The sequence below is a fragment of the Narcine bancroftii genome, chromosome 5 (genome assembly GCF_036971445.1).
Source record: "Narcine bancroftii isolate sNarBan1 chromosome 5, sNarBan1.hap1, whole genome shotgun sequence".
Classification (NCBI taxonomy): Eukaryota; Metazoa; Chordata; class Chondrichthyes; order Torpediniformes; family Narcinidae; genus Narcine; species Narcine bancroftii.
In genome coordinates this window covers 144,152,902-144,178,589 of record NC_091473.1, presented here as the reverse complement: position 1 = coordinate 144,178,589, position 25,688 = coordinate 144,152,902, and the positions used below count along the sequence as shown (strand labels likewise).

At 43.2% G+C, this 25,688-nt stretch overlaps 1 protein-coding gene and 1 long non-coding RNA gene across 8 annotated transcripts in view; one reads left to right on the top strand and one right to left on the bottom strand.

Annotated features, from left to right (window-relative positions):
- Positions 1-25,688, bottom strand: part of nexn (nexilin (F actin binding protein)) — a 112,221-nt gene that overhangs the window by 1,992 nt on the left and 84,541 nt on the right. For 3 of the 7 annotated variants that reach the window (XM_069939316.1, XM_069939314.1, XM_069939317.1), the window contains 6 exons: positions 23,138-23,314; positions 16,309-16,506; positions 11,626-11,694; positions 9,481-9,684; positions 6,613-6,834; positions 1,935-2,120 (listed from right to left, as the gene is read on the bottom strand). In XM_069939316.1, the coding sequence (XP_069795417.1) occupies positions 1,935-2,120; positions 6,613-6,834; positions 9,481-9,684; positions 11,626-11,694; positions 16,309-16,506; positions 23,138-23,314 (1,056 nt within the window). The remainder of the gene's footprint in view (positions 1-1,934; positions 2,121-6,612; positions 6,835-9,480; positions 9,685-11,625; positions 11,695-16,308; positions 16,507-23,137; positions 23,315-25,688) is intronic. The other 4 variants (XM_069939318.1, XM_069939315.1, XM_069939319.1 and 1 more) reach the window with 4 other exon arrangements.
- On the top strand, positions 1,310-21,220 carry LOC138764042 (uncharacterized). The gene is made up of 3 exons (XR_011357967.1): positions 1,310-1,434; positions 12,023-12,095; positions 20,591-21,220. It is a non-coding gene; the product is annotated as an uncharacterized lncRNA (long non-coding RNA).

The following is a 25,688-nucleotide window of genomic DNA, read 5'->3' as shown; positions in this document are numbered from 1 at the left end:
CGAAATAAATTCTGCAATGTCTAATTCTTGGTGAAAGATCCACTGAGGGGCCCAGATTTTGCCTTCCAGTTGGCAACCATACATAGTTGAGTACCATAAAAGATAGTATTTGTGTTACACACCCAGAGTTTAGCCATTGGCTCAAGTAGCACAAATTGTTATTTATAGATTGAGCAAAAAAAATCACCTGCTGAAGGAACTCAGCAGGTTGAATGACATCTGTGTGGTGGGGGGGTGGGGGGGGGGGAGGAGAGTATTGTTGATGTTTTGGGTTGAGGTACTGCATCAAGACAGGGAAGATGGCCAGTATTGAGGGGGGGGGGGGAGAAGGTGAGATGGGTCAGTTAGTGAATGGAAGTGAAAGATGATGTGGGCATTGGGAGAGTGGGGGAGTTGGGAGACAGGCAGGTGGGTGATAGGTAGAAGGAACATGAAAGTCTGCAGATACTGTGGTTGAAGTTTTTAAAAAAAACGCAATGCTGGAGAAACTCAGCAGGTCACACGATGTATTTTCTATTATGAGGATGTGGCAATCATTTCAGGCTTGAGCCCTTAATTAAGGTATGAAAAAATGTAGGCAGGTTCCAGAACAAAATGATGGGGCAGGGGAAGGAGCACAGTCCCAAGGGCAGGAGGTAATAGGTGGATAAGGGAGGGTACACCGGCAAAGAGGGGGAAGGAGGGTGGCTCTAAATGGAGAGGGTGGAGAACTGGAGTGAGGAAGTACTGGATTAGGCCAACAGAAACCAGAGAAGTCTGCATAAAATAATCTGGTTAGTTCTCAGATAGAAAATTAAACGTTGCTTCTCCAATTTATGGAGTTTTGGTGGGACAGTAAATAAGATCAATGGGGAACAAAATTTAAGTGGTTGCCACTGGATTATCCCTATTACTGATGCGAACAGAGCAAAGCTGACCGGTGGGGGGAGGCTAGAGGGTGATGTCATGAGATGCAAAGGCTAGAAGTGCCGGAATCTAGTAAGGTAATGAGAACCATTAAAGGATGATGGGAGAGGTGAAGTTTGGGGAATACGTGGATGAAATGGAGGGGGGGGGGGTGGTCAAAATAGTTGGATATGGGAAAGGGAGAGGAGATGCCGAAGGGAAGGACCACCTCAAATTGGAAAATTCATTGTTCATCTCATTGAATTGTAGACCACCCAGACAGAATGAGATTTTCTTGCTTGTAATGGACTCAAACTAGCTGTGGAGAAGGTTAAGGAATGGCAGGTAAAGGTTCCATTAGTGTCACACACATTTAGAATGTAACCGACATGAAATTCTTTAACTTTGTCTAGAGATTTGCCACTTTGTCCCAGTGCCCCTCACAGAAATGAGGCCCCATTGAGGAATGAACTCGTGACCCTGGTTTACAACCAGTGGTCTAACCACTGAGCCTCTTTGGTGTTAGAATGGAAGGACTTGAAGTAGCCCGTGAGTTGTGTTTGCGGTTCTTATTCCTTGTATTTTAATCTAGTGTTACTAATTTTTGTTAAGCCTCCCTTCATCTCATGCTCTGAAATCTATATAATCAATAATTTCCCTTGATTATAGAGGAGAAGACTAATGATCAGAAAATCGTTAACTCCATGATTATACATCTAACAATTTAAACCTATTTCCACTTAACAGAATTTGAACCCATCAACAATTCCTATCTGGGTTTTAGCTCTAGCTTTTCCTGTAATACCTCTGCTCTTTGTGATGGGAAGTTTCTCATTATGACTATTCTGGATTTCCACTTGGTGCATGTGTGACTCTCTTATTTTTCTGGCCTCCCCCAGAAATAATTTGGCATGATTGAAATGTTTCTGTCAGTCTTCAAACCTTGCAAAAAAACGAACCATTTTGTTGACAGCAGCTTAAAAGTTGCATCTTTCATTCTTGAACCTATTGCTTTTTTTGTGGGGGGGGGGGGGGATTAGGTGACGTACCTTTTGCAAGGCAGCATCAATTTCCTTCTGCTCAAATTGCATCCGTTGACGCTTCTGCTCTTCAATTCTTCTCCTTTCTTCATCCTCCCTTGCTTTAGCCATTTGCTCAAAGCGAGCTCTCATATCAACTTTGTGAGTGAATGGAGGATTGTTTTTCTTGGGTTCCTGTACTTCATCAATTTCTTCCTGCAAATAAGAAATATTAGTGAATCGCCCATCCTTTTAGCCTCGAAGAAGGCTTGTACAGAATCAGAATTTGTCTGTTCCTGTCAGGATTTAAGGTGAGTAAAGCAGGCATAAGGAACCTTGGTTTTTGAGGGATATTGGAGATCTGGCTAAGAAGAGGAGAGAGGTGTATAGCAACATGGAGCAACTGAGGTACTTGAATATATTTTTAAAAAGCAAGAAAACCCTCGAGGAAGAAATCAGAAAGGCAAAAATAAAAGACGAGGTTGCTTTGGGGTCAATGTTTCTACAGGTATATTAAGAGCAAAAGGATAGTAAGGGAAAAAATTGGTCCCTATGAAGATCAGAGTGGTTGGCTTTGGAGCTAAAAGAGACGGGGGAGATCTTTAATTTTTTTTTCATCAATGTTCACTCAGGAAACTGCCACAGGTTCGTGGGAAATGAGGAAAAACCAGTGAGACCATAGAACCCTATGGATTAAAGGGGAGGAAGTGTTTGTTACCTTTAAGCTAATGAGGGTGGATAAATCCCCAGGGCCTGGCAAGATATTCCCTGGGACCTTGAAGGAGACTAGCTGGTTTTTTTAAAAAAAGTTTAAATTTAGATATGCAGCACAGGAGCTGCCCCTTCCAGCTCACAAGCCTACACTACCCAAATACACCCAGGTTACCAATTCATCTGTACACCCCATAAATCTTTAGAATTTTGGGGGAAGCCAGAGCACCCAAAGGAAATCCACACAGACTCTGGGAGAATGTAGAAGCTCGTTGCAGACAGCATCAGATTTGAACCCAGGTCTCTGGTGCTATAATAGCATTCATGTAAAAAGTGTTTGATACAGGAACAAAAGCAAGCAAAATGTATTTCAGTTTGTGGATTTTTTTGCTATCTCGACTTTACAGAATGCATGATCAACTTGAGACTGTTTTAGGACTTGTGTGCTGCAGATGACCAAAGAAACTACTCAAAAAATAGTCCATCAGCTGCATACACCCCAAGTACAAGACTGAAGAATAGCCTGACTTTGGGGCTTGATATGAGCAGAGAAATGTGAAGTGGCATTTACTTCAGACAAGTAAGGTGTGGCATTTTGAGACATCAAATGTAAAGGGAATGGATACAGGTACATGGGCTGGAAGGGCATGTAGGGAATAGGATGCAGGTCAGTGGAATGAGGCAGAAAAATAATTCAGCACAGACTGGAAGGGCCAAAGCCTGTTTCTGTGCTGTAGTCTTGTATGGTTCAAACTTCCGAATTCTCAACAGCATTATTGTGCAATGGGATCTTGGTTCCAAGTCCATAGATTTCTGAAAGTGGACATCCATATGGGTAGGATGGTAGAGGAGGCATATGGGATGCTTGCCTTCATTGGTAAGGGCATTGAGTACAAGAGTAACAAAGTCTGAATGCAGCCACATCGATCGTATTGTGTGCAAATCTGCTCTCCCCATTAATAGGAAGGATGTGGAAGGTTTGGAAAGAGTAGAGAAAGAGATTTACAAGGATGCTGCCTGGATTAGAGGGAATGAGTTACTTTTTTCTTTCTGCAGCGTCAGAGACTGGAGACCTGAAAGAAGAGCATTAGATTGAACATTATCTTTTACCCAATATAAAGATGACAAGTAGTAGAGGTGGGGGTGGGGCAGTTTAGGGAGATGAGCTGGTCAATTTTTTTTTACATATAGTTGTGGGTGCCTGGAATGCATTTCAAGAGATAGTGGTGGAAGCAAATGTGATGGTAGGATTTGAGGTTCCACGGCTTTGTAAGGAATAGAGGGATACTCTATATGTGTGTGCAAAAGTCAACCCCCAGTTTTGGCCCTGGCTGTCCACCCACCAGAGTTCCCAACGCCTGTCCACCAGAGCTCCTGACGCCCTGAACGACATAGGTACGTAATGCATTTAATGGCCGACTCCCTAAATTTTAACCATAAAAATTGATCTACAAAATTCGACTATTATATCCATATGTGTCATGCAAGCAGATGAAATTTATTTTGTAGTATTCCATGCAGATGTAAGGGCCTGTTCCGGTGTTCCATGAATCTTAAGCAAGACCCAAATGAACTGACAGCTCTATTACCATCTCAATTACCAATAGTGATTGCAATTGGCAGCAAATAATTGGGTCTTGTTTTTAAAAATAAAAATCTCCTGCACTGTTTGTAAGGAGTTTGTATGTTATCGTGTCTGCTTGGGTTCTCTTCGAGTGCTCCAGTTTGCTCCCATCTTTCTAAACATACAGGGGGTTGTAGGTTAATTGGGCAGCTAAAAAGGCCTGGTACCGTGCTATATGTCTAAATTTAACATTTAAAATATCTTTCCTCGCATTCTGCCATTTTGCAAAATTGTCATAGAATCTTACAGTCCAGAAGTCTGCAATTTGCCTATTGCATGTCTGCTTGTGAAACAAAAAGGTTTTCCAATTTGTCCTTCCTTGACTGTCCCCATACAGTTGGAAGAAATGTTGAAACCCACTCCTTTTGAAAGTTGTTCCACCCTTCCAGAATGTCTGTTCCAAATCATTTTACTTAATCTGCTCTCAAACCAAAAATAAAACCATCCTCAAATGTCATAAATCTGCTTCCTGATTTTAATTTAAAAAAAAACTTAAGACATGCAGCACGGTAACAGGCCATTTTAGCCTACAAGTCCGTGCCATCCAATTTACGAAACGTTTCAAATGGTGAGAGGAAACCCAAACCCCCCCCAGGGAAAACCCACACAGACAAAGGGAGAATGTACAAACTACTTAAAGACCACACGAGATCAGAACCCTGGTCCTTATTGCTGGTGCCGTAAATGCGCTGAGCTGACCACGATGCCAACTGTACTGTCCTGAGGACTTCGCCAGGCACATAGGAAAATAAGTGGTCCTCACCTTTTTGCCATTCACATACGACCTTAAGTAATCCCTTACTAACCTCAGAGTACCTATGTTAGAAGGGATTACTTAAGAGGATATGTGAGTGGGGGGAGTTGAGAACCATTGGAATAAAGTATTAAAGAATCACATGGGGTTCAGTCATATTGCCAAGAGATATTTACCTGTATCCAAGAGTTTGAAAGGATGTGGCTCCAAAGATAATGTCCCCATTGGTCAAAATTTTCATATCTCACTAACTACAAAGGCCCAGAAGATTGGAAAGTAAGCCAAAATGAATCTATCTTGTTCAAATACATAGGAAGAGAAAATGAGGGGAAACATCTAATTTTGGCAAGATGCGAGAGTCAACACTCAACAAAGAAGTAACTAATCATTGCTAATTAGGGAGTGTGTTGCAGTTGGGCTCAATGACTGAGGCAATGTGGATGAAGATCAGAAATAAGAACCAATAGCCCCTTTCACACTGCCAACCATCATAGGAAGTGGGTAAACTTACCAGGCATGCTGCACCTCGCGAGCTTTTCCTACTGCACCTTGATTTATCAGGAAATTGGCTACCTGGCATTTTAAGTGGCATCCCACTTCCAGCGGTGACAGTGGGTTGTGCTTTCACACCGCCAGAAGGCGATTGATAGTGACTTAACTCGGCTGGTCTCTGATCCCACCAAGTGTCATAGCCCAGTTAAATTCAACTCGCCTTCCCAGATTGGTAGGTTTCACACCATGGGATTACTGGGAACAGACCCACTAAATTAGCCAGTTCAACCCACATATAATCAGCAGTGTGAATTCTCTCTGATAGGGATGTACTATAGCCTTCCCAATGGTTGCCAGGAGGTGGAGGAACAGATAATTAAGGGGCAACAGGGTTGTTGGAGTGTGGATTTTTTTTTTAAAGTGTCAAACAGCTTGGAAATGGGCCCTTCTCCCCCAACTTGCCCATACTGACCAAAATGTCCCACCTGCCTGTGTTTGGCCCCATCTCTCTGAACCCATCCCATCCAAGTATCTTTCCAATTTCTTTTTGTTATATATTGCTGCCCATTCCATATACCCACCGCCCTCTTTTTTTTAAAAAAGTTACCCCTCCGGTTCCTGTTCACTCTCTTCCTCCTCACCTTAAACCAATGCCCTCTACTGATTCCTATACTCTGGACAAAAGGCTGGTGTTCATGTGATCTATTCCCCCCATGAGATTAACCCCTCAAGAAATAAAGCCTAGCCTGCCCAACCTTCTGGCAGTTCAGGCACCAGAGTCCTGGCCCACATCGTGGTATCTGTGCAAAGTGAAGGAAGGAAAGTTTAAGGGAGGTATCAGAGATAAGTTTTTAAAAAAACACATTTGGGGGAGAAGGTGCCTGGAATACACCGGATGCTGCCTGACCTTCTGAGTTCCCCCCCCCCCCCACCTCATTAACTGCAAGATTCAAGTACCTGCAGTTTGAGTTTCTCAAGAACATAGAATAGCTAGTAGCCCTTTAAGGCCATTCAGCTCACTACAATTCCGTACGAATCACAGTCAAACTTTTTGTGTTAGTACTATGGTACTGCGCTCTCCTGAATGCAAGGTTATGAAATGAGTTTCTCAAAGAAGTGAAGGTTACCTCCTGAAACCGCTCAGTTTCTCTTTCCTTAATTTCCAGGTCTTCTGCTCTCCTTCTGGCCCTCTCATCTTCCACCTTCTTCTGCACTTCCTCTTCTGAAAGTTTGCCAATTTTTTCAAACTTTGACTTTAAATTTTTGGCCTGAATGGAACCTGTTCTCTTCAGATTCTTCAGCTCTTCATACTCTGTACTTATGAGTTCAGTGGTTTCGTTGACTTCATCCTGGGAGGAAAATAAATATCAGAAGGACGAATGTTGGTTGGAGTCTAGACTGACTTTTGACCTCCACTGTTATGTTCTTTGTTCATTCTCTGGTAGCATGGCTTGAAAGGGCCAGGATTCACTGACAACATCCAGGAGCCAACAACTGAAAGCTTGTTAGGCCCCTTCATGGAGAGTTATCCAAAGTACAAGATCTTGGGAATTAAATTATTCAGCCAGAACAGGGTACTGCATTCCTGATCGAAGGACAGGCATTTAAAGCTAGTCTCACTAAGTTCCATGTTTGAATTAATTTAAATTATAATGAAACTGACATCCTAAAACATGGCTGGCGTAGTGTTTAGCGCAATGCCTTTATGGCACCAGCGATAGATAGGGTCCTGGGTTAGAATCTGGCACTATCTGTAAGGAGCTTCTATGTTTGCTCTGTATCTGTGTGGGTTTTCCCCAGAGGCTCCAGTTTCCTCCCACTGTTCGACACCTACCAGCAATGTAGGTTAGTTGAGTATAAATTGGGAGGCATGGATTCATGGGCCAAAATGGCCTGTTACCGTGCTGTATGTCAAAATAACACCCAAGAGACTATCTAGATGAAGGGCTCTGGCCTGAAATGTTGGTTATACATCTCTGCTACATACAGAATGTTGCATGACCAGTGGTGTGTGGACTTAAAAATTGTGGAAGCCAACTTGTTCACTAATTTAATGTCAATGGGCCATCCAGGCCACTAACACCATATTGACCACCCAGTTACACTAATTCTTGCACCAATCCCATTTTATTCTCTCCGCTTTCTCATAAACTGCATATCTCCCCCCCCCCCCAGATTCTGACACTTAATCATTGGGGCCAACGTGCAGCAGCCAAGTAGCCGACAGTGCCCACTTTCGGGGATGGGGTAGGAAACCCCAACGGTCACTGGGAATACAATGCAAATGGCATACCAGCGTATCCAAGGAGGATTCCTGGTTCTGGAACAGTGAAACAACAGCTATACCAGCTGCATCCAGGCCCTTGTCCACATCAACCAAACTAGTCCCATTTGCCTGCTATTGCCCCATATCCCTCTAAACCAGTGATTCTCAACTTTTTTCCCCCACCCACATCCCATCTTAGGTAATCCCTTTCTAACCACAGAGCACCTATGATATAGGATGCTGTAGGTGCTCTGCGGTTAGTAAGGGATTACTTAAGATGGGATGTGAGTGGAAAAAAGGTTGCAAAGCACTGATCTAAACCTTTCCTATCCGTGTACTTGTATAAATGTCTTTTGAACCTAATGATTGTCTCATTTCTACCATGTCCATTGACATATACCCACCACACTCGTGTGCTGTACCGGTTTAATCTATCTCCATATCCACCAATTAAGTTGACTTATAACTGCTCTCTGACACCCTAAACAAGACTGAGGCAGTCAAGGACAACATTAAATGCCAGCGTTAGGATTGACTCCTGCACAATGTGCAGAATTAAAATAGCACAGGACAACCGGTTTCTTTCCAGTGCACATGTAATTGACACAACTGCCAATCTCTTTCTTGAGAACAGCTTTTAATTTCTGGAGTTTTTTTAAACAAATTAAAATTCTCAAACAATAGGATTTGAACTGGGTTTCTCTTTATCATTTTGTAGTGGTTTCCGGATTATTAGTACTGTATAGCATCTGTTTTATTTGGAGATGATCCACCTGAGAGAGGAAGTGGGGGCTTTGGTTTACCATCTCATTTGAAAAGTAGCACCTCTGTCACTGCCACACTCCCTCAGCACAACATGCAGTGAGTCACCAGACTGGGCCTTAAAACTTGATATTGTACTTGTTGACAGCTACCATCTTGCACATACCTAGTTAAGCACTAGGCTGAATGAAATATTAATGCAGGTGAATGCAGCTCAGAACATAATGCAAACTCCCCTCCACACCATAGACTATCTACATCTCCCGCTGCCTAGGAAAGGTAGCCAATATACCGAAGGACCCATCACACCCTCTTCTCCCATCAGGCTGGGTGTGGTTAAGAGTATGAAATCGCGCACCAACAGGCTTAGTCAGTTTCCTCCCTGCAGCCATCAGGCTCCTGAATGAACCCCACAACAGTGCTCTCATGTTGTCCATCAGGCTGGGGTGTGGTTAAGAGTATGAAATCGCGCACCAACAGGCTTAGTCAGTTTCCTCCCTGCAGCCATCAGGCTCCTGAATGAACCCCACAACAGTGCTCTCGTGTTATCCTTGCTTGGTATATAATTGATATTCCTTTTTATTGGTTCATCAGGCAAACCAGAGCCAGCACTGCCAGGGTGAGGAACACCTTCCAATAGACAGAACGCTGAACAACTAAAGGAACTCCTCTCACTAACCATCCAAGAATCTCATATTCATGAAAAAATAGTTATTTATATAAATGAAATTCTTGTCCTGCATACGTATTGTCTGTATGTATGTTGTCTGGTTATGTGCCTGTATGTTTTGTACCAGGGACCAGTGAACCCTCGTCAGGTTGTACTTGTGGAATCAGGTGTCAATAAACTGGACTACAAAATATGCTCTTTACACCACTGTATGAATGTTAAGAGATAACCTGTTAGTCTGCCCTCAGAAGAACCTTTCTCACTGTATATGTTGTGGTGGACTTGAACTTTACTCACCTCTCCCATCTCCTGTCGCTGCTGCTCAAATTCTTGTTTTTCCAGTTCTAGTTTCTGCCTTCGCTCCTCCTCCACCCGCCTTTTCTCCTCTGCCATCTTCTGCTTCAAAAGTTCTTCAAAGTTTATTTCCAATTTGCGTGGACAGTGTAAGGGATCAGAATCGGAGGCCACTTTGATGGAGTTGGTTGGTTCATCATCAAGTAACTATTTTGGGAGTGGGGCAGAGAGGGGGAGGGGTAAGAAAACAATGTTAAAACTTTATCCCTCTATCAGATTTCATTCTCCAGGACAAAAAAAAACTTTTCCCTGCTAACCCCCAAGGCACACTCTTGTTTGACACAGTGACCAGATGATTTTGTCATTGACAATGGGTTCAATATTTCGCATTACCAGCCCTTTTCATGGACGGAGGAACCTTGCCGAGGTATGCTCCCATGGTCTTCAACTACTCTTTTGTACATAACCTGTGTACCCATCCCTGGTACTGGCACTCGAGTCAACTGTAGTTTGTACGTGCTAGATGTGCATTTCCAGTGTGACCCTACCAAACCATTTATTTGTTCTCAGGATTTGGCCATTACTGATGGGACTACTTTATACGGTCAAACTTGTTCTGAATGGCCAGGTCAAGAGGGCAATTATGAAACAGAGGAGCTACTATCTGATGCGAATGCAGTTCAGGCTAGGACGCAGACCCACATTCCGTCCATCCATACCATCCACTCTCAGGAAAGCTGCCACCATATTGGGGAACACATCCCATCCTAGCCACACTCATCAAGCCCCCTTCCACTGACTTCGATAACACACCTCCAGCTGCAAGGACCGTTTCTTTTCTGTTGCCATTAGACTCTAAAAATGGACCTCATTGAAAGAAGATGATGCTCTTGCACATTTTTTGACTACTTTTCTCCATATCCTTCACTTTTTCCTTGCAATCATTACACATTGCACTCTTTGACTTGCAGTAGCACTACAACATACACTTGCTCATGGCAACATTGCACTCCGTGACTCACTGTAACTACAATCTACATTCTTTGACTTTACTGTGACACTGCACTTTTCTGCTATATGGGTTGACTTGCCTGTACAAAGCTTTTCACTGCATCTCAGAACTTGTGACAATAAACAACATGAAAGCCAGATTGGTGGGTCTGGATTTGCTGGACCAGATATAGAAACCGATTTCCCTTTCATGAGGGGAATGAGTGAAGTTTGACGGGATCTCCATGATCCTGTTGTTTATGTGGTCATCACTAATGATACCAACTGCTTGTTTCCAATATACATGACAACTTGGATTTGAATTCCCCAGCCACTTTGGATTTGAACTCCAGATCTTTCTCGGAGCCCCTGACTCGCCCACAATGCCACATCAACCTCATGCACAACTTGGAGCAGGGGATTCTACTGATTTTACTGATTTGGTGGGGCAAGCAAAATCTGTGCATTTCCCCAGGTATCCGAAATTCGCCCTGACAAACCACCACCCCATGAAAAATTTGACACACAGACTAAAAATTTGCTCCCATGGAATTGATGTGGGGGAAAAATAGTGAAACCGATCACACTTCCCCCACCCCCACTCTCGTTTCTTGGCACATGCACGGAATATTCAACATTGTGTTAGGAACTATTGCTTTGTGTCATGGGGCTGTTTTTAAAGAATGCAATATAGGGGTTGCGTTGCTTTACAGAGTGATCCCAGGAACTGGTTTTGGTTGCCATACTATTGGCAAGTGACTGGAGAGAAAGTTTTCCAGAATACTTTTGCTCTTGTAGGCCGAGACTTTTTCCATCTATCCTTGCAGTTGATGTGGCTGTGGGGAGTGGATTGGAAACTATTTGGTCCCAATGTTTCGGTAGGTGGTGGTCTGCCCGTCATCACTGCGCGCACAAACCCTATGTCTGGACACTGACGACCACAATAGTTTGCCTTTTGGGTCTCAAACCAGCAAACTTCCAACAGTCCCAATCACAAATGACAGAAATATAAAGTTAGACAGAGCATTAACCATACTTATCAGAAACTTAGTGGAATTTACCTTGTGCAGAAGTGAACTACGCTAAAAGAGAAGTGGTGAGTGTTTTCCATTAAACATTTTGTTTACATAATAGTACTTTTAATGAATTGTGCCTTACTTCATTAGGTCCATAATCCTCCTTGTCTGAACTTGCAAGCTCCTTCTGAGTGCTATCCTGGTCTGGACTCTTAAAAAATAATTGGGACATTGGGATAACAGTTGGAAAAATATCACTTAAATAATGGATCCACTAATTTAAAAGGAGTTACAGTTGGGAAGGAGGAGATAGATAAAATGTTAAGTTGTCATTACAGAGGAGAAAGCATCAATTCATCACCCTCTCATAACTGGTACCACCAATACATTCAGTTTCTTTTGGTCTCTGCCAACCATAGATGCTCCTTTTTGTTATTTCCACCCCTCCCTTCTCAAAACACATTTCTAACACATCTTTGCCCTGACAAAAGATCAATCACTCTAAACATTAAATTCTCTCTCTCTCTCTCTCTTCGCAGATGATGTCTACTTTTGTGTACAGTAAAACCCCTGTTAACCGGAATTCAAGCAACCAGCAGCCTTAAGCAACCGGTAAAAAAAAACTCAAAAGGAAAATAAATAAATTGGAATGAAATAGAATATATAAAAAATTTTAAATTGTGAAAGTTAATGTTCTCTGATGTAACACATAAACCTTTGGTGAAGAGGGGAGCAAATATTCAGCCAGTGGAGTGCCTTGGTCGTACCTTGCTCATAGCAGCTGTTTGAATAAAATTGGTGTCGCCCAGATGAAGAGCTGGTTGAACCCTCTTCCTGTTGGGGTGATTCACAAAGTGTCTCCTTATCCCTGCTTAGTAAGAGTCTTTATTAGTATATTAGAATGGCTTTATTAACTTGGGGGAGGGGGGGCTCTTAATTATAAAGTTATTATTCCTCTTTCGAGCAGCTCTGTAGAGGGGGGAGGAACTTGTAGGCGCAGCGACAGTTAAATGTTTTCAAAGAATGTGACTGAAAATAAAGTAAAATGCTCTAAGGTTTATATATTCAGGTAAGTGAAGCTTGTTCAGGGTAAAGTACAGTGTAGTATTTTTGTCTTTTAAACTGTTTATTTTTAATGCAGCTGTATTAGTTAGGCATTGTAAGAGCGAGTCTCAAGTAACTAAATCTTGCTTATCCGCCATCCACCAATCCCCATGGGTGCTGGATACCAGGGGTTTTTACTGCATTTCTATAATTTTCTGCTTTGATTTCAGATTTCCAGCATCTGCTGCATTTGCTTTTTCAAAACCTGAAGATATCTAATTATAGACTCACACAGTGGCTTCGGGCCAACTTCCCCATGCCGACCAAAATGTCACACCCCCACTAATCCCACCTACCTGCATTTGACCCATGTTTATCTAAATCCATCCTATCCATTATCAGTCAAAATGATTTTTAAACATTGCAGTAGTACCTTCTCCGCCTCCTCCAGCAGCTCCCCCCCCCCCCCCCCCACCTCAAACCTGTGTCCTCTGGTTACCAAATTCCCTACTCTGGGCAAAAGACTCTCTTCGACCCCCAATCTATTCTCACAGTTTTGTACAACTCTGGGATCACCCCTCATCCTCCTGTGCTCCAAGGAATAAAGCCCCAGGCTGCTCCACCTCTCCCAGCAGTACAGAACCTCGCATCCTGGTTACATCCTCATAACTGATCTCTGCAGCCTCTCTAGCTTGACAACATCTCCTGGAGCACAGTGACCAAAACTGATGACTGTGTTCCAAATGGGGCCTCTCCAACGTCTTGTCCAACTGCAACGTGACCTCCCAACTTCTAGGCTCAATACTCTTTGACTGATGAAGGCCAATGTTCCAAAAGCCTTTTTGACCTTCCTATCTACCTGTGACACCATTTGATGGTGCTCTGTACCTGTACTCCTAGATCCTTCTGCTCTACAAGAACCCTCAGATCTCAACCATTTATTGTATTGGTTCTACCCATATTAAGACCCTCCAAAGTGCAACACTACAGGATTCTCTGCATTAAATGCTATGGACCATTCCACTACCCAACCAATCAAGATCCTGCTGCAATCTTTGGCATCTACAATACTTGCTAAATTTGTTGAAGACTCCTGCCAATCTAAGATGGTACTTGGCATTTCCTCAAAACAGAGTAAGATCACGCACTCTTTGAGCCAGTTCCAGCTCTGAAAAATACCAGGTTGATAAATTTTGCCCATCAAAATTTTGACTATCCCTGTACTAGAATTTTGAGCCTTCAAATTTTGCTGGAGGGTATCACAGGTTTCTGTTGGTCCTGTGAGTGATCTGAGTTTATGTGTCGCTGTGTCAATGACAGCATCTCCTCATGGTAAAGTATCCCCTTTGCTTTGAAAATGCACACCAATTTTCTCCATCAAAACCATCAGTCACTTGAGCACTTCCATTAATGTTCTCCTTTGGCATTTGTGCTCAATGAAATGCACCTTGGTGTGCAATGCAATGTAGCCTTTGGTGCTTGGCCTCATAATTGCACCAATTTAGACCCAGTATTTTTCAGGTATCAGAGTACAGCATCCTCTTTAAGGCTGATGTCCTTTTTAAAATCCAATACACAATACTAAACACAGTACCCAGATGGGGTACCACTGTAACATGACCACAGTGCGTGCAAATGCAAACGGGTCCAAAGGTACATATGCGGCAGGCTTTGGTGAGACTCGGAGGTTTTGTGGGTTAGGGTTAGTGTCCATGGATTCACCTCCAATCCTCCTGCAGCCTCCACATCTTCACCTCCTCCCTCAATACCATTCGGGACACCAAACATTCCTTCCAATGAAGCAGCACTTCACATGAATCTGTAAGGGTCATCGACTGCATCCAGTGCTCCTGCTGGGGCCTCCTCTACACCGGAGAGACTGGAGATGTAGACTAGGATATTGTTTCATTGATCACTTTTGCTCTGCCTGCTGCAATAGCAGGCACCTCTCATCTTTCTGCTCCCCACTCCCTTGTCGACAGATCTGCCCATGGCCTCGTGCATTGGCAAACCGAGGCCATCTGCATATTGGAGGAACAACACCTCCAATTCCATCTGGGCACTCTCCAGCCAGATGGCATCAGCATCTCTAGTTTCCATTAGGCCTCTCTCCTGTTTCCCATTCCCCATCCCTCTGTCTTCTTTGCTCCAGTTCCCCACCCCCTTTCTCACCATTCACAGACCTATCCCTTCCTCCAGCACTTCCCAGCTTTTTTCTCGTGTCCTCCCACCCATATCCACTGCCTGTGATTCTGTCCCACCCCCACCATTTTATTCAGGCACCTACCTACATTCTGCTCATCCCATGATGAAGGGCTCAGGCCCGAAGTCTTCACCATAAAGAATGCGATGTGACCTGCTGAATTTCTCCAGCATTTTTGTGTATTAAGCTACAACCACAGCTTCAGCAGACTTTCTTATTCAGCTTAACTAAAGCATAATAGCTATCCCTCAGTGGCACCAACTATGGATTCATGAAGTAAGGAAACAAGTCCCTCGACCCAACATTCATGCCAATGAAGTTGCCTGCCTGAGCAAGTTGTTTACCTGCATTTATCCCATGCCCCTCCAAACCTTTCCTATGGTCTTCAGAATGCTGCAATCCTATCTACTGCAGCTCATTCTAAATACGCACCAGAGTCGAAGTGAAAACATCATTCTTTGGGCTCTTTTTAAAATCTGTCCCCTCTCACTTTACGCCCTGTACTATTAGATCTCCACCCCATCCTGAGGGGAAAGACTGCTACTCAGTAAGATCACAGTCGCTGTTTGTGGGAGCTTGCTCTGCACGTTAGTGGCTACGTTACCCTATGTTGCAACATTCCTTCTCTTAACAGGTTTTAAATTACATTTCAATTTTAAATTTAGACATGCAGCAGGGAAACAGGCCCTTCTAGCCCACTCTGCCCAATTACCAGAGCAAACCAATGCAGGCACAGGGAGAACATACAAACTCCTTACAGACAGTGTGGGATTCGAACCCAGGTCGCCGGCGCTGTATCAGCTTTGCGCTAACCGTACCTAGTATTTTGGATATAACACATTTTGATGTCTAATATAACAAATGATGCTGTACACATGCAAAGCCTTCCTTTTCGCCTCCAATACCTTATCTAGTAGATTGCTCTCCTTTAACCCAAAGAAAGTGAAATAAAAGTGATTGGGTATCAGTAGAGTGGCAAAGAGCAGGCTCTTCAGCCCAACTCATCCATGCTGACCAGAGTGGCATTCCAGGCTAGTTCCATTTGCCTGCATGTAGTCCCATTTCCTTTTCAGCTCTTCCTATCTATCGATCTGTCCAAAAGCCATTTGGAATTGCATGCGCTTCTAGTTTCTTTTGGCCGCTTGCTCCAGATGCGCATTACTGGTCCCTCAGAAATCTCTCCTCACCTTAGACCTCGCCCTCGTTTTGAACACTGGGAGGGAACTGGAGCCTCTGGAGAACACCCAGACATGGGGAGAACATACAAATTCCTGACAGACAGTGCGGGGGATTTGAACCCTGGTCACTGACGCTGTAACACCATTGCGTTAACCTCTACACTAACCATGTCGCCCTTTTATTGCAGTAAATAATCTGCATAGATTAATCAGAAAATCCATTTGTATTATCAGGCAAGGATCTCCCTGATCTTCTGACTCTCTCAAAGGAAAAGGTTCCCCTCCCAGTGAGCAAACTTGCACTCCAACGCACTGATTTTGAATACTTCTGCTGAAATGGGGACTGTTAAATTCCCACAGTTTGAGGGGGGGGAATACTGTAATGAAGTGGGATACCCACCATACTTCTGCGAGCTTCAGCAAATTGTCTTCGCTCTTCCTCCAAGCGCTTCCGAGCCTCTTCCTCCACCTTGCGATGCTCTTCCTCGCGTCTCTGCTTCTCCAGCTCCTCAAAACTTAGCTTCAGTTTCCCGGGCCGGACAGGCTCCTTCATAGCTGCACTGGGATCAGGTTGATTGTTTTTATCTTCAGCCAGAGTCTGGGTACAACAGGCAAAGACGAGAAATAAAAGACAAAGCAACGTTCTCCGTTGGGTTTACAAACTTCGCATCCAATGCCTGGCAAGCGACACCGCAAACGCCCCGGAGAAACTTACCAAGTCGCGCAGCATCCACAGAAAGTAAAAGGTCATCAACGTCTCAGGCCTGGTGCTCCTGACCAAGAGCCCAGGCCCCATACGTTGGTTATCTTTAAATCAGGGGGAGCCAAACTTTTGTGGGCCACATCTGGAAAAATATGACTCACAGGCCAATATTAAGCCCAGCAGTTTTTTTTTAACTAGTTACCCTACAAGAAAAACTGTCTTTAGACAGTTAAACCCCTGTGCTATCAAAAATTAATTTTCTATCAAAATGACTAGACACTAGAGGCTTCGATAGCTCATTGTCGAGAGCACTGGTCTTATAAACCAAGGGTCGCAAATTCATTCCTCGCTGGGGCCTTATTTCTGTGATAAGCGCTGGACAAAGTGGCAACTCTGTTAAAGAATTTCAGGTATGTTACATTCTAAATGTATTTTGTGACAATAATGGAACCTTTACCAGTTTAGACATTACAGTAGTTTATTGATGTGCTCATGTATTACAGTAGGCATTTCTGTATCTGCAACTCTTAAATTTAAATGAATATAATAAACACTTTGAAAGTCCAATTCAATATTCAGTGCAAAAATAAAAAGCTGGGTGCAGAAAAAAAAACCAGGAGAAAAGATCAAGAAAGGGACAAGGCAGTCTGCAACATTCCTCCACAACTCTCCATGAATACAGATCATGGCCCAAGTCTCCACTTTAATGCTTTTGATGCAATGTGTAGATAGGCTCTTAAAGTTAACAGACTCCTTGCAAATCAAACAAACACACTTCCCCTTGACCTCGGTGAAAAAGTATCCAGTTTCCCACCGAGTCAGAAATTCTCGGCACTCCCTTGCTATTTTCATCTTTTTGGTTCCGCCATGTTTAATCAACTGAGGTAAATATTTTCAATCGATAAATAACTTTTACAAAATGGCAGTGACATCTAGTGTTGGAACTAAGAAGTGCAATTTATTGTTCAAGACTATGTTCTAATGGGCCATAATCCATTTTATTTTTAAAATTCACCCTGGGCCTCTTAAAAATGGGCAACCAGCCACAGTTGGCCACCCATTTTACAACCTATGGATGCTGCGTGATCTGCTGAGTTGCGTCAGTACATTTATGTATTGCTCTTGACCCCAGCATCGGCAGACTTTCTCATTTAAAGCCATTTAAAATATTTGACCGTCAAGGTCAAAATGATAATCGTATTATATTTGAAGGGGGGGCACAGTGGTACAGCTGCTAGAGTACTCAGCTACCACAAACTGGGTTCAGGCCTGACCTCGGATGCTGTCTGCTTGGACTTTGCACACTCTCTTCACGACCACACAGTTTACCATCTGGATACTCCAGTATCCCAGAAGTGAATGGGTTGGTAGGATAACTGGCCGATGTGGATTGCTCCTGTGCGGAGGGGAGAGGTAACATATTAGGGAGGGGGTGATTTAATGGGAATGTGGGGAGAATAAAAATGGGATTTGTCAGTGGGTGTAATGACTCGATGGATCAGCGGGACTGCTTCAGTGCCACATGGCTCTCTGGGTCTTTCCTGACATCTGAACTATTGATGAGAATCAGAATCTTGAATCCCACTACAGCAAGTAAAACAAATAAGAAGTGAAGGTTTTTTTTAATTATTATTATTTTTTTAAATAAATATATTTTTTTAACTTTTTGTTTTCTGATTGTAATTGAGAGGGAATTGGGTTTTTTTTCTCTCCTTTTTTGGGGGGGTTCTCTTTTTTCTCTCTTAAGAGAATGATGTCACAGAAGATAAGTCAAAAATTGAGGATGTTGAATTAGATGAAGAGGAAGATGAGGGGAAAGGTGATAAGAAGAAAATCAAGTACAAATACATTGAGGGAGAAGAGTTTAATAAAATTAAGTTAATTTCGATAGAGAATTTTGAAGATGATATAAATGAAGAATATGAAGAATTTTATGAGTTTGAACTTTTTTCTTTTTTTATATAAGGGGAGGGGAAGGGAATAAAAAGTTTATCTGATTTTTCTAAGGGATGTTTTTGTTCTCTCGATGAATTATAAAGGAAACTTGGTATTAATGGAAATTCTGTATTTATGTATTATTAATTATGATTTTTTGTATAACAGATATGTGGTTTATATATGATTTTAATATTTGAACTTAGTTTTAAAGTGGATTTCATTTGTTAAATACATGTATTATGTTTGATTTAAATATATGTTTAAGGGTATTATTTTAGTATTGATTTTTTTTGTTGTTAGTAATTTTTTGTTGTTGTTAAGTTTTATCCTTTTGTTTGTAAGTGGGGTTTTTTCTATTTTATTTACAACATTGTTAATTAATTCTTCACTCTTTATTTTGGGGGGAGGGTTGGACTAATTTTAAATTAGACGATTAATGTTGTGTTATAATTATTGGGGGGGTTAATTTGTGTAGTTTAATGATGTAGTATTCTAATTTTTATTATCTTATTTTTTATTATTTCTTTAAATGTAATTTTTATTTTATTCATGTCATAAAATTTTAAATAAAGTTTTTTTAAAAAAAAGCAAGTAAAACAAATAATCTCAAATAAGCATCAATAATGTTGAGGCTAAAATGATTGCACTGTAATAAAAATCTATTTAGTTCACCAAGGACATTCAGGAAGGAAGGCAGGTCTTACCCCATCTGTCTGTAACTGCTCTAACACCTGCAACTGAGAGAGTGGAAAATCCAGGCTTGTTTTCCTTAGAGTGTAGGAGGTTGAGTGGGGATCTTAGTGAGCTCTATAAAAATACAAGGGGCTTTTTAGAATTAGGCATACAGCACGGTAACCGGTCACTTCAGCCCACAAGTCCGTGCCGCCCAATTTACACCCAATTGACCTACAACCCTGGTACGTTGCAAATGATGGGAGGAAAATCCACATCGACGTGGGGGAATGTACAAACTCCTTACAGAGAGCGTGGAATTCAAACCCCGGTCTCGATCACTGGTGCTGTAAAGGTGTTGCGCTAACCGCTATGCCAACTGGGCTGCCCATTGGCAAGGTGAACAGTGACAGCCTGTTTCCTAGCGTAGGAAAATCGAAGATGAGGGGCCAAAACTATAAGGTGAGGGGTGGGATATAGAAGGGACGGGAGGTGATAGTTCTTCACTCGGAGGTGTGTATGTGGAAGGAGCTTCCAGCAAAGTGGGTGAGGCAAGTACATTAGCTTTTTAGTTATTTGGGTGGCGCAGTTGGTGTGGTAGTTTGTGCAATGCTTTTATAGCACCAGCAATCGGGACTGGGGTTCGAATCCCGTGATGTTTGTAAGGCGTTTGTACATTATCCCTGTGGGGTTTCCCCAGGGGCTCTGGTTTCCTCCCACTGTTCAAAACAAACTAGTGGTGTAGGTTAATTGGGTGGCACGGACTCGAGGGCCGAAATGGCCTGTTGCAATGCTGTGTGGCTAAATTAGCTTCCTTTGACCAACACTTGGACATTTGGATAATTACTTGAATGGAGGGGTCTGGGCCTAATGCACACAAATTGGACTCAAACAGGAGGACACATTGTTCATCTGGGCCTGCTTCTGAGCTGTAATTACAGCCCCTGCAACCATGGTTCAAATCTTGTGCTGTCTGTAAAGAATTAGCATATTCTCGCCGTGTCTATGTGGGTTTTCACTGGGTATCCAGTATCCTCCCACCCTCCAATATGCATGAGGATTGTGGATTAATTGGGAGTAATAGGATGGCATGAGTTTAAATGGCTGTGCTGTGTAGTAAGTAAATTTAAAACTGGTCAGAAACACTCAGTTCAAGGGGGAAAAGGGATGGACAGTAAATGCTGTCTGAGCCAGTGATGTTCACATCCCATGAACAATGCTGTCTCTTTTTTTGTGGTTAAAGAAAATCTGTAAGATCGTAGGGTCAGAGCGAGAATATGAGACAAATTGGATAGATTTTTGAAAGATCTAGATGGTTAAGATGTAAACTGAATGGACATTAATTTGTGATGTCATTTGCATCCCAAAGGCTTCCGGACTTCAGTAAAACCCAGCAAGAAAGGGGTCTCTCTCGAGTCAGAAACCTTTCAGCATGAACAGGAAGCACAGAGATGCTCTTCAGATCCTCAGAACCGAATTCTTCCCTTTCAATGAACGAAGTCAATCCTCTGCAACCCTTGTCAGCAGTGGGGGACAGTGGGGAGTTAAATCTGTTTGCAACTTTTCTGGAGCAGGTAGTACATTCTGACTGGACAGAGGTACCAATGCTCCAGACAAGAAAAATCTCCAGAAAGTTGTTAACTCAGCCTGCGACATCACAGGCACCAGACCTCACTCCATCGACGACATCTACAAGAGGTGATGTCTTAAAAAAGCAGCCTCTATCCTCAAGGACCCCCACCACCCAGGCCATGCCTTCTTCACTCTGCGACCATTGGAAAAAAAGGTAAAGGTACAGGAGCCTGAAGACGACCTTCTTATCCCCTGCCATCAGATCCCTGAATGATGAATAAACCAAAGACATTACTCTATTTTGACTTTACATACACCGTTTTTATTTTTGTATGGTGGTTTATATAAATTTTTGCTCGATGATGCCACAAAACTATGAATTTCATGGCTTGCTCATGACAATAAATTCTGATTCTGACAAGTTTTACCTCAGTGGATTATCACTCTCAACTGTAAGGCAGGAGGTTATGGGTTCAAACTCCAGAGGCATCTGCACAAAATCTAACTTTACTTCTCCCATATCAAGGGGCTGCACACATTGGTAAATCAAGGAGTTGCCTTCTTAGTTAAGATGATGTAGAAGAGCCCATTCAAGCAAACATTATGTGGTCCAATATCACATCATTGTTTATTCAGCAAACTGCTCGCTGCATTTGTGACAGATTATAGAGATGATTTTGGGAGATAAACTGGGGTAGATTTTTTTTTTAAGTGTAGGTCACATACAAATGTTTTCAAACAGATCTCATTTAAAATACTGCAAGCTAGACAGGCTGGCTCCAAGAACTTTGGCAAAAACTTTGAAGAGTGCCCAAGGGACTTCACTAATGGATTGTATTGAAAAGCAACAGATGAAAGAACTAGGGGTAGGTTTGGAGCTGCAGGCTGTCTGGGTGTGCAGCCTGCTGTTCTAAGAGAGTCATGTGGTTTTGTAAGCAGAGAAGAAGTCAAACAAGCTTTTCTCAGAGTTCAGCAGCAGCAGCATCTGGGACTGGAAAAGGACAAGCTGGCGAGCTTGTGGAAAAAACCCATTTTGAAGATGTGAGTTCTTAGTTCAGCCTGGTCAAAGCCTTTGTGGTTCATACAATAGGGGAGGACTAGCTGCCTAATGTTTCTCTTGAAATAAGAGACACAAAAAGGAACTCTGTGGTGACCTGAAAGCAAGAGGTTATCATCTGGAGAACCCTGACGGGGCAAGTTTCTTCGGCAAGACGTTAAAATTGCTGATTAAAAGGAATCAGTTGTGGGTGTCCAGCGAACAAATAAATCTCTGAAAACCAACAAGAACCTTCCTGAGCGGTAACCATTTACCTTGCAAGCATCGAAACCTGATGAACTTCATAAATGTTAAATTCTGTGAACAGTATAAGAATTGTCTGCAACCAGTAAACTTGGAGAAATGAGAAGTGAGATTGGACTGTGAATCAAAGAACTTTTCTGAACTTACATACACACATTACACACACGTGCGCTTAGAATTAGAAGGGGGTTAGGTTAGTTAAGTTAACAGTGATAAAATGTGATTCTGTTTTCATGTTTAAAGATAATTAAAGGCAACTTTTGTTTAAGAAACCATTTGTCTTGGTGAATATCCACACCTTGCCAACCAAGCCCTCTATCCAAGCTGGTATCATTTACAGTCTCTGTCCAGGCAATTTCTGTTGATGGTGAATCTTTGCCTTACAGTAGACTAAGAACATTTTGTGTTATATCACATTTTCAGTTTTATTACATGATCTGATCTGAAGCATATCTTGCTTTCGATAAGATCTTTTTTATTAAAATAAGATCTAAGATAGTATCTTCCTGGATTCCTCATTATTCAAATAAAACGATCCTTCACAGATCACTCGGCTAAGATCATGGCATGGTTAGCATGGCGGTTAGTTCAATGCTGTTACAGTGCCAGCAAACCGTGGTTCGAATCCGGCGCTGTCTGTAAGAAGTTTGTTCATTTTCCCTTACTTGCAGACTCTGCTAAACCAGGGATGGCCAAAACTTGCATAACCTAAGAGCCACATACGATAAACTTCAGATGTGAGAGCCATAATCATGCAATCGCAAGCCTCGCCCATTGTGAGCACCAGCTCATACAATTCCTGTCTCAGCCAACATATTTCCGTGAGCCGCACATTGTACGTCAAAGAACCGCATGTGGGTCGTGAGCCGTGATTTGGCCACCCCTGCTTTAAACCCTTCCCATCCCATTCAAATGTTTCCCATCAGAGGTGATTCTGAGGAAAAGCAAATTTAAAAAAATTTTTGGGCCTTTCATGCTGGGCAGATTTAATGCTCTCTGTAGGCCAAGGGATGACGGGAGCAGACAACAGTATTCAGTTCCCACCTTCCTTGCCTCAGCGAAGGCTGCCTTTTCCTCCTCTATGCGCCGCTTTGCTTCCTCCTCGGCCTCTCTCTTCTTCTGGTCTTGCCTCTGCCTCTCCAGTTCTTCGAAGCTGAGTTTTAACTTCCCGGGGAGGAGTTCACTCTTGACTCCAACTTTGCGCTCTTTGTCGTCTTTTTCCTGAGACAACAGCACAAGTAACTTTAACAGCCAGATGATTACAGAAAATATGGACCGAGCGTGGGTGTAGGTGAGGCCACGCTATTAGTCCACCTGATACAGCCACCTTGCAGTACCCTCTGCTGACTGAATGACAAGTGCAAGTATTTGTGACCCAGTCCTAATTGTTGGTCAAACAGTATTTAAGTGGAACAGAAGAATTTGAATCTACAACCCCCTGCCTGAGTGGTAAACAACCGAGCCACCTCCAAGATTTTGAGCAAAAAAAATCTTCAAAAAAGGTGGGAAAACATTCATTTTCCCTCATTTTGTTCAAGAAGGACCTACAATCTGTGCCCAATCTGCCACTAGGTGTCCCCAGATCAGCAATGATGTTCGGTTCCTCTGCCCCGCAGTGGAGATCACTGTTGACTCCATGAGGGTCAAATTCCCTGGCCTCCACTGTGGCACCGTGGCTAATGGTGGGGCCAGACGCGACTCATGCAAGATGTGGTGACAGCACTTCCCAAGCCCAACACCAAGAAGGAGAAAGCTTCAGCCCTATGCAAAGGGTTCATCTCCAAGTCCGCTGCGCGGTCACCATCATCACTGGGTCCAACTCCTGGAACTCCCCTACTTGAAAGGACCATGGAAACGCCATCTCCAGTGCTATGAGTAGGTGATTTGTTAAGCGTGAGCGGTGAATGTTGCCCTTGCCATGGATGGTTCAACACCTGCCCTCCCCAGTGTATTTCAAGTTCTCTGCATGCGCACACTCTGTATGAGCCTCACTCATGCTTTATAGAAACTCATCATCGCATCCCTGCTCTTGTATTCTATTCCTCTTGAAATGAATTCCAACATTGCATTTGCCTTCTTCACCTCCTTTTCAACATGCGAGTTTATCTTCAGGGTGTCCTGCACGAGGACTCCCTTTGCATCTGGATATTTTAAATTTCCTTCCCATTTAAAAAAAAATAGTCTGCCCATTTATTTTGGCTTTCAAAGAGCATGACCGCACACCTTCCAACATTATAGGAGGAGGAAGCGGCGGCGACTGGAGTTTGGGTGATTATTTGGAGGAGGAGGAGATTGAGGGGGTTAATTGGCCAAGAGGCCAATAAAAGGAGGGTAAGTATAAGGGAGCGGCCAGTGAGGAGTGGCCCAGTGAGTGAATGGCACAGTGAAGGAGAGGGTCCTTGAGGCTTTGGCTCGAGAGGCTTAGGCAAGAAAAGGCTGAGGACGAGCCTGCTGGACTAAAGATAAGACATTCACAGTTAATTTAATATATATTTGTTTATTTTTTACTTTGTAAGGTGTGAGGAGAAGGAGGAAGGATGAGTGTGAGGGCAGTTTTCTGCTCTCACTGTCACATGTGGGAAGTCATGGAGTCTTCACGTCTCCTGGACATACACATGTGCACAAAGGGTGCTAAGCAAGTCAGGGAACTTGAGCTGCAGCTCGATGACCTCTCTCCGGTTAGGGAGAGTGAGGCCATCACGGACAAGGAGTGTGGCCTGAAGGACCGGGTCAAGGAACTTGAGCTGCAGCTTGATGACCTCACTCTGGTTAGGGTCAGTGAGGCTATCGTAGACAAGAGCTACAGGCAGGTGGTCGCACCTGAGTACTGAGTAGGGGGGATACTCAGACTATGGTGGGCAGAGGTGTGGTGTCAACCCCTGTGACCCAGAAAGATAGGGATAAAAGGAAAAGGGCGATAGTTATAGGGGACTCAATGGTTAGGAGGACCGACAGAGGTTTTTGTGGACGCGATAAAGAAAACCGGATGGTGCTTTGCCTCCCTGGTGCCAGGGTCCAGGATGTGACTATGTGCATTCAGAACATCCTAAAAGGGGAGGGTAACGAGCGTGAGGTTGTGGTACATGTTGGTACCAATGATGTTGGAAGGAAGGAGGAAGTGGTCCTGCAGAATGAGTATAGGGAGTTGGGTAGGGAGCTTAAAAGGAGGACCACTAAGGGGGTAATCTCTGGATTGCTTCCTGTGCCACGTGACAGAGGGCAGAAATAGAATTAACTGGAGGTTAAACACATGGCTAAAGGGGTGGTGTAAGAGACAGGGTTTCAAGTTCTTGGACCACTGGGACCTTTTTTGGGGAAGATGGGACCTATACTGTAATGATGGGTTACATCTCAATCCCAGAGGGACCAGTCTCCTGGCATTATCTAGGACAGTGGGGGGGGGGGGGGGGGGGGTGGGGGGTTTAAATTAGTATGGTTGGGGACAGGGTTTCAAGTTGGGCAGGATAGCAGGGAGAGGGTTAGTAGGCTAAGGAAAGAGACAAGTTTGAATAATTTGAGGGTGGAAAAGCAGGAAGTAGTAAAAAGATGTTGAGTGAAAATTGTGAGAAATGGGAGAGAGGAGGATATGCAGAAG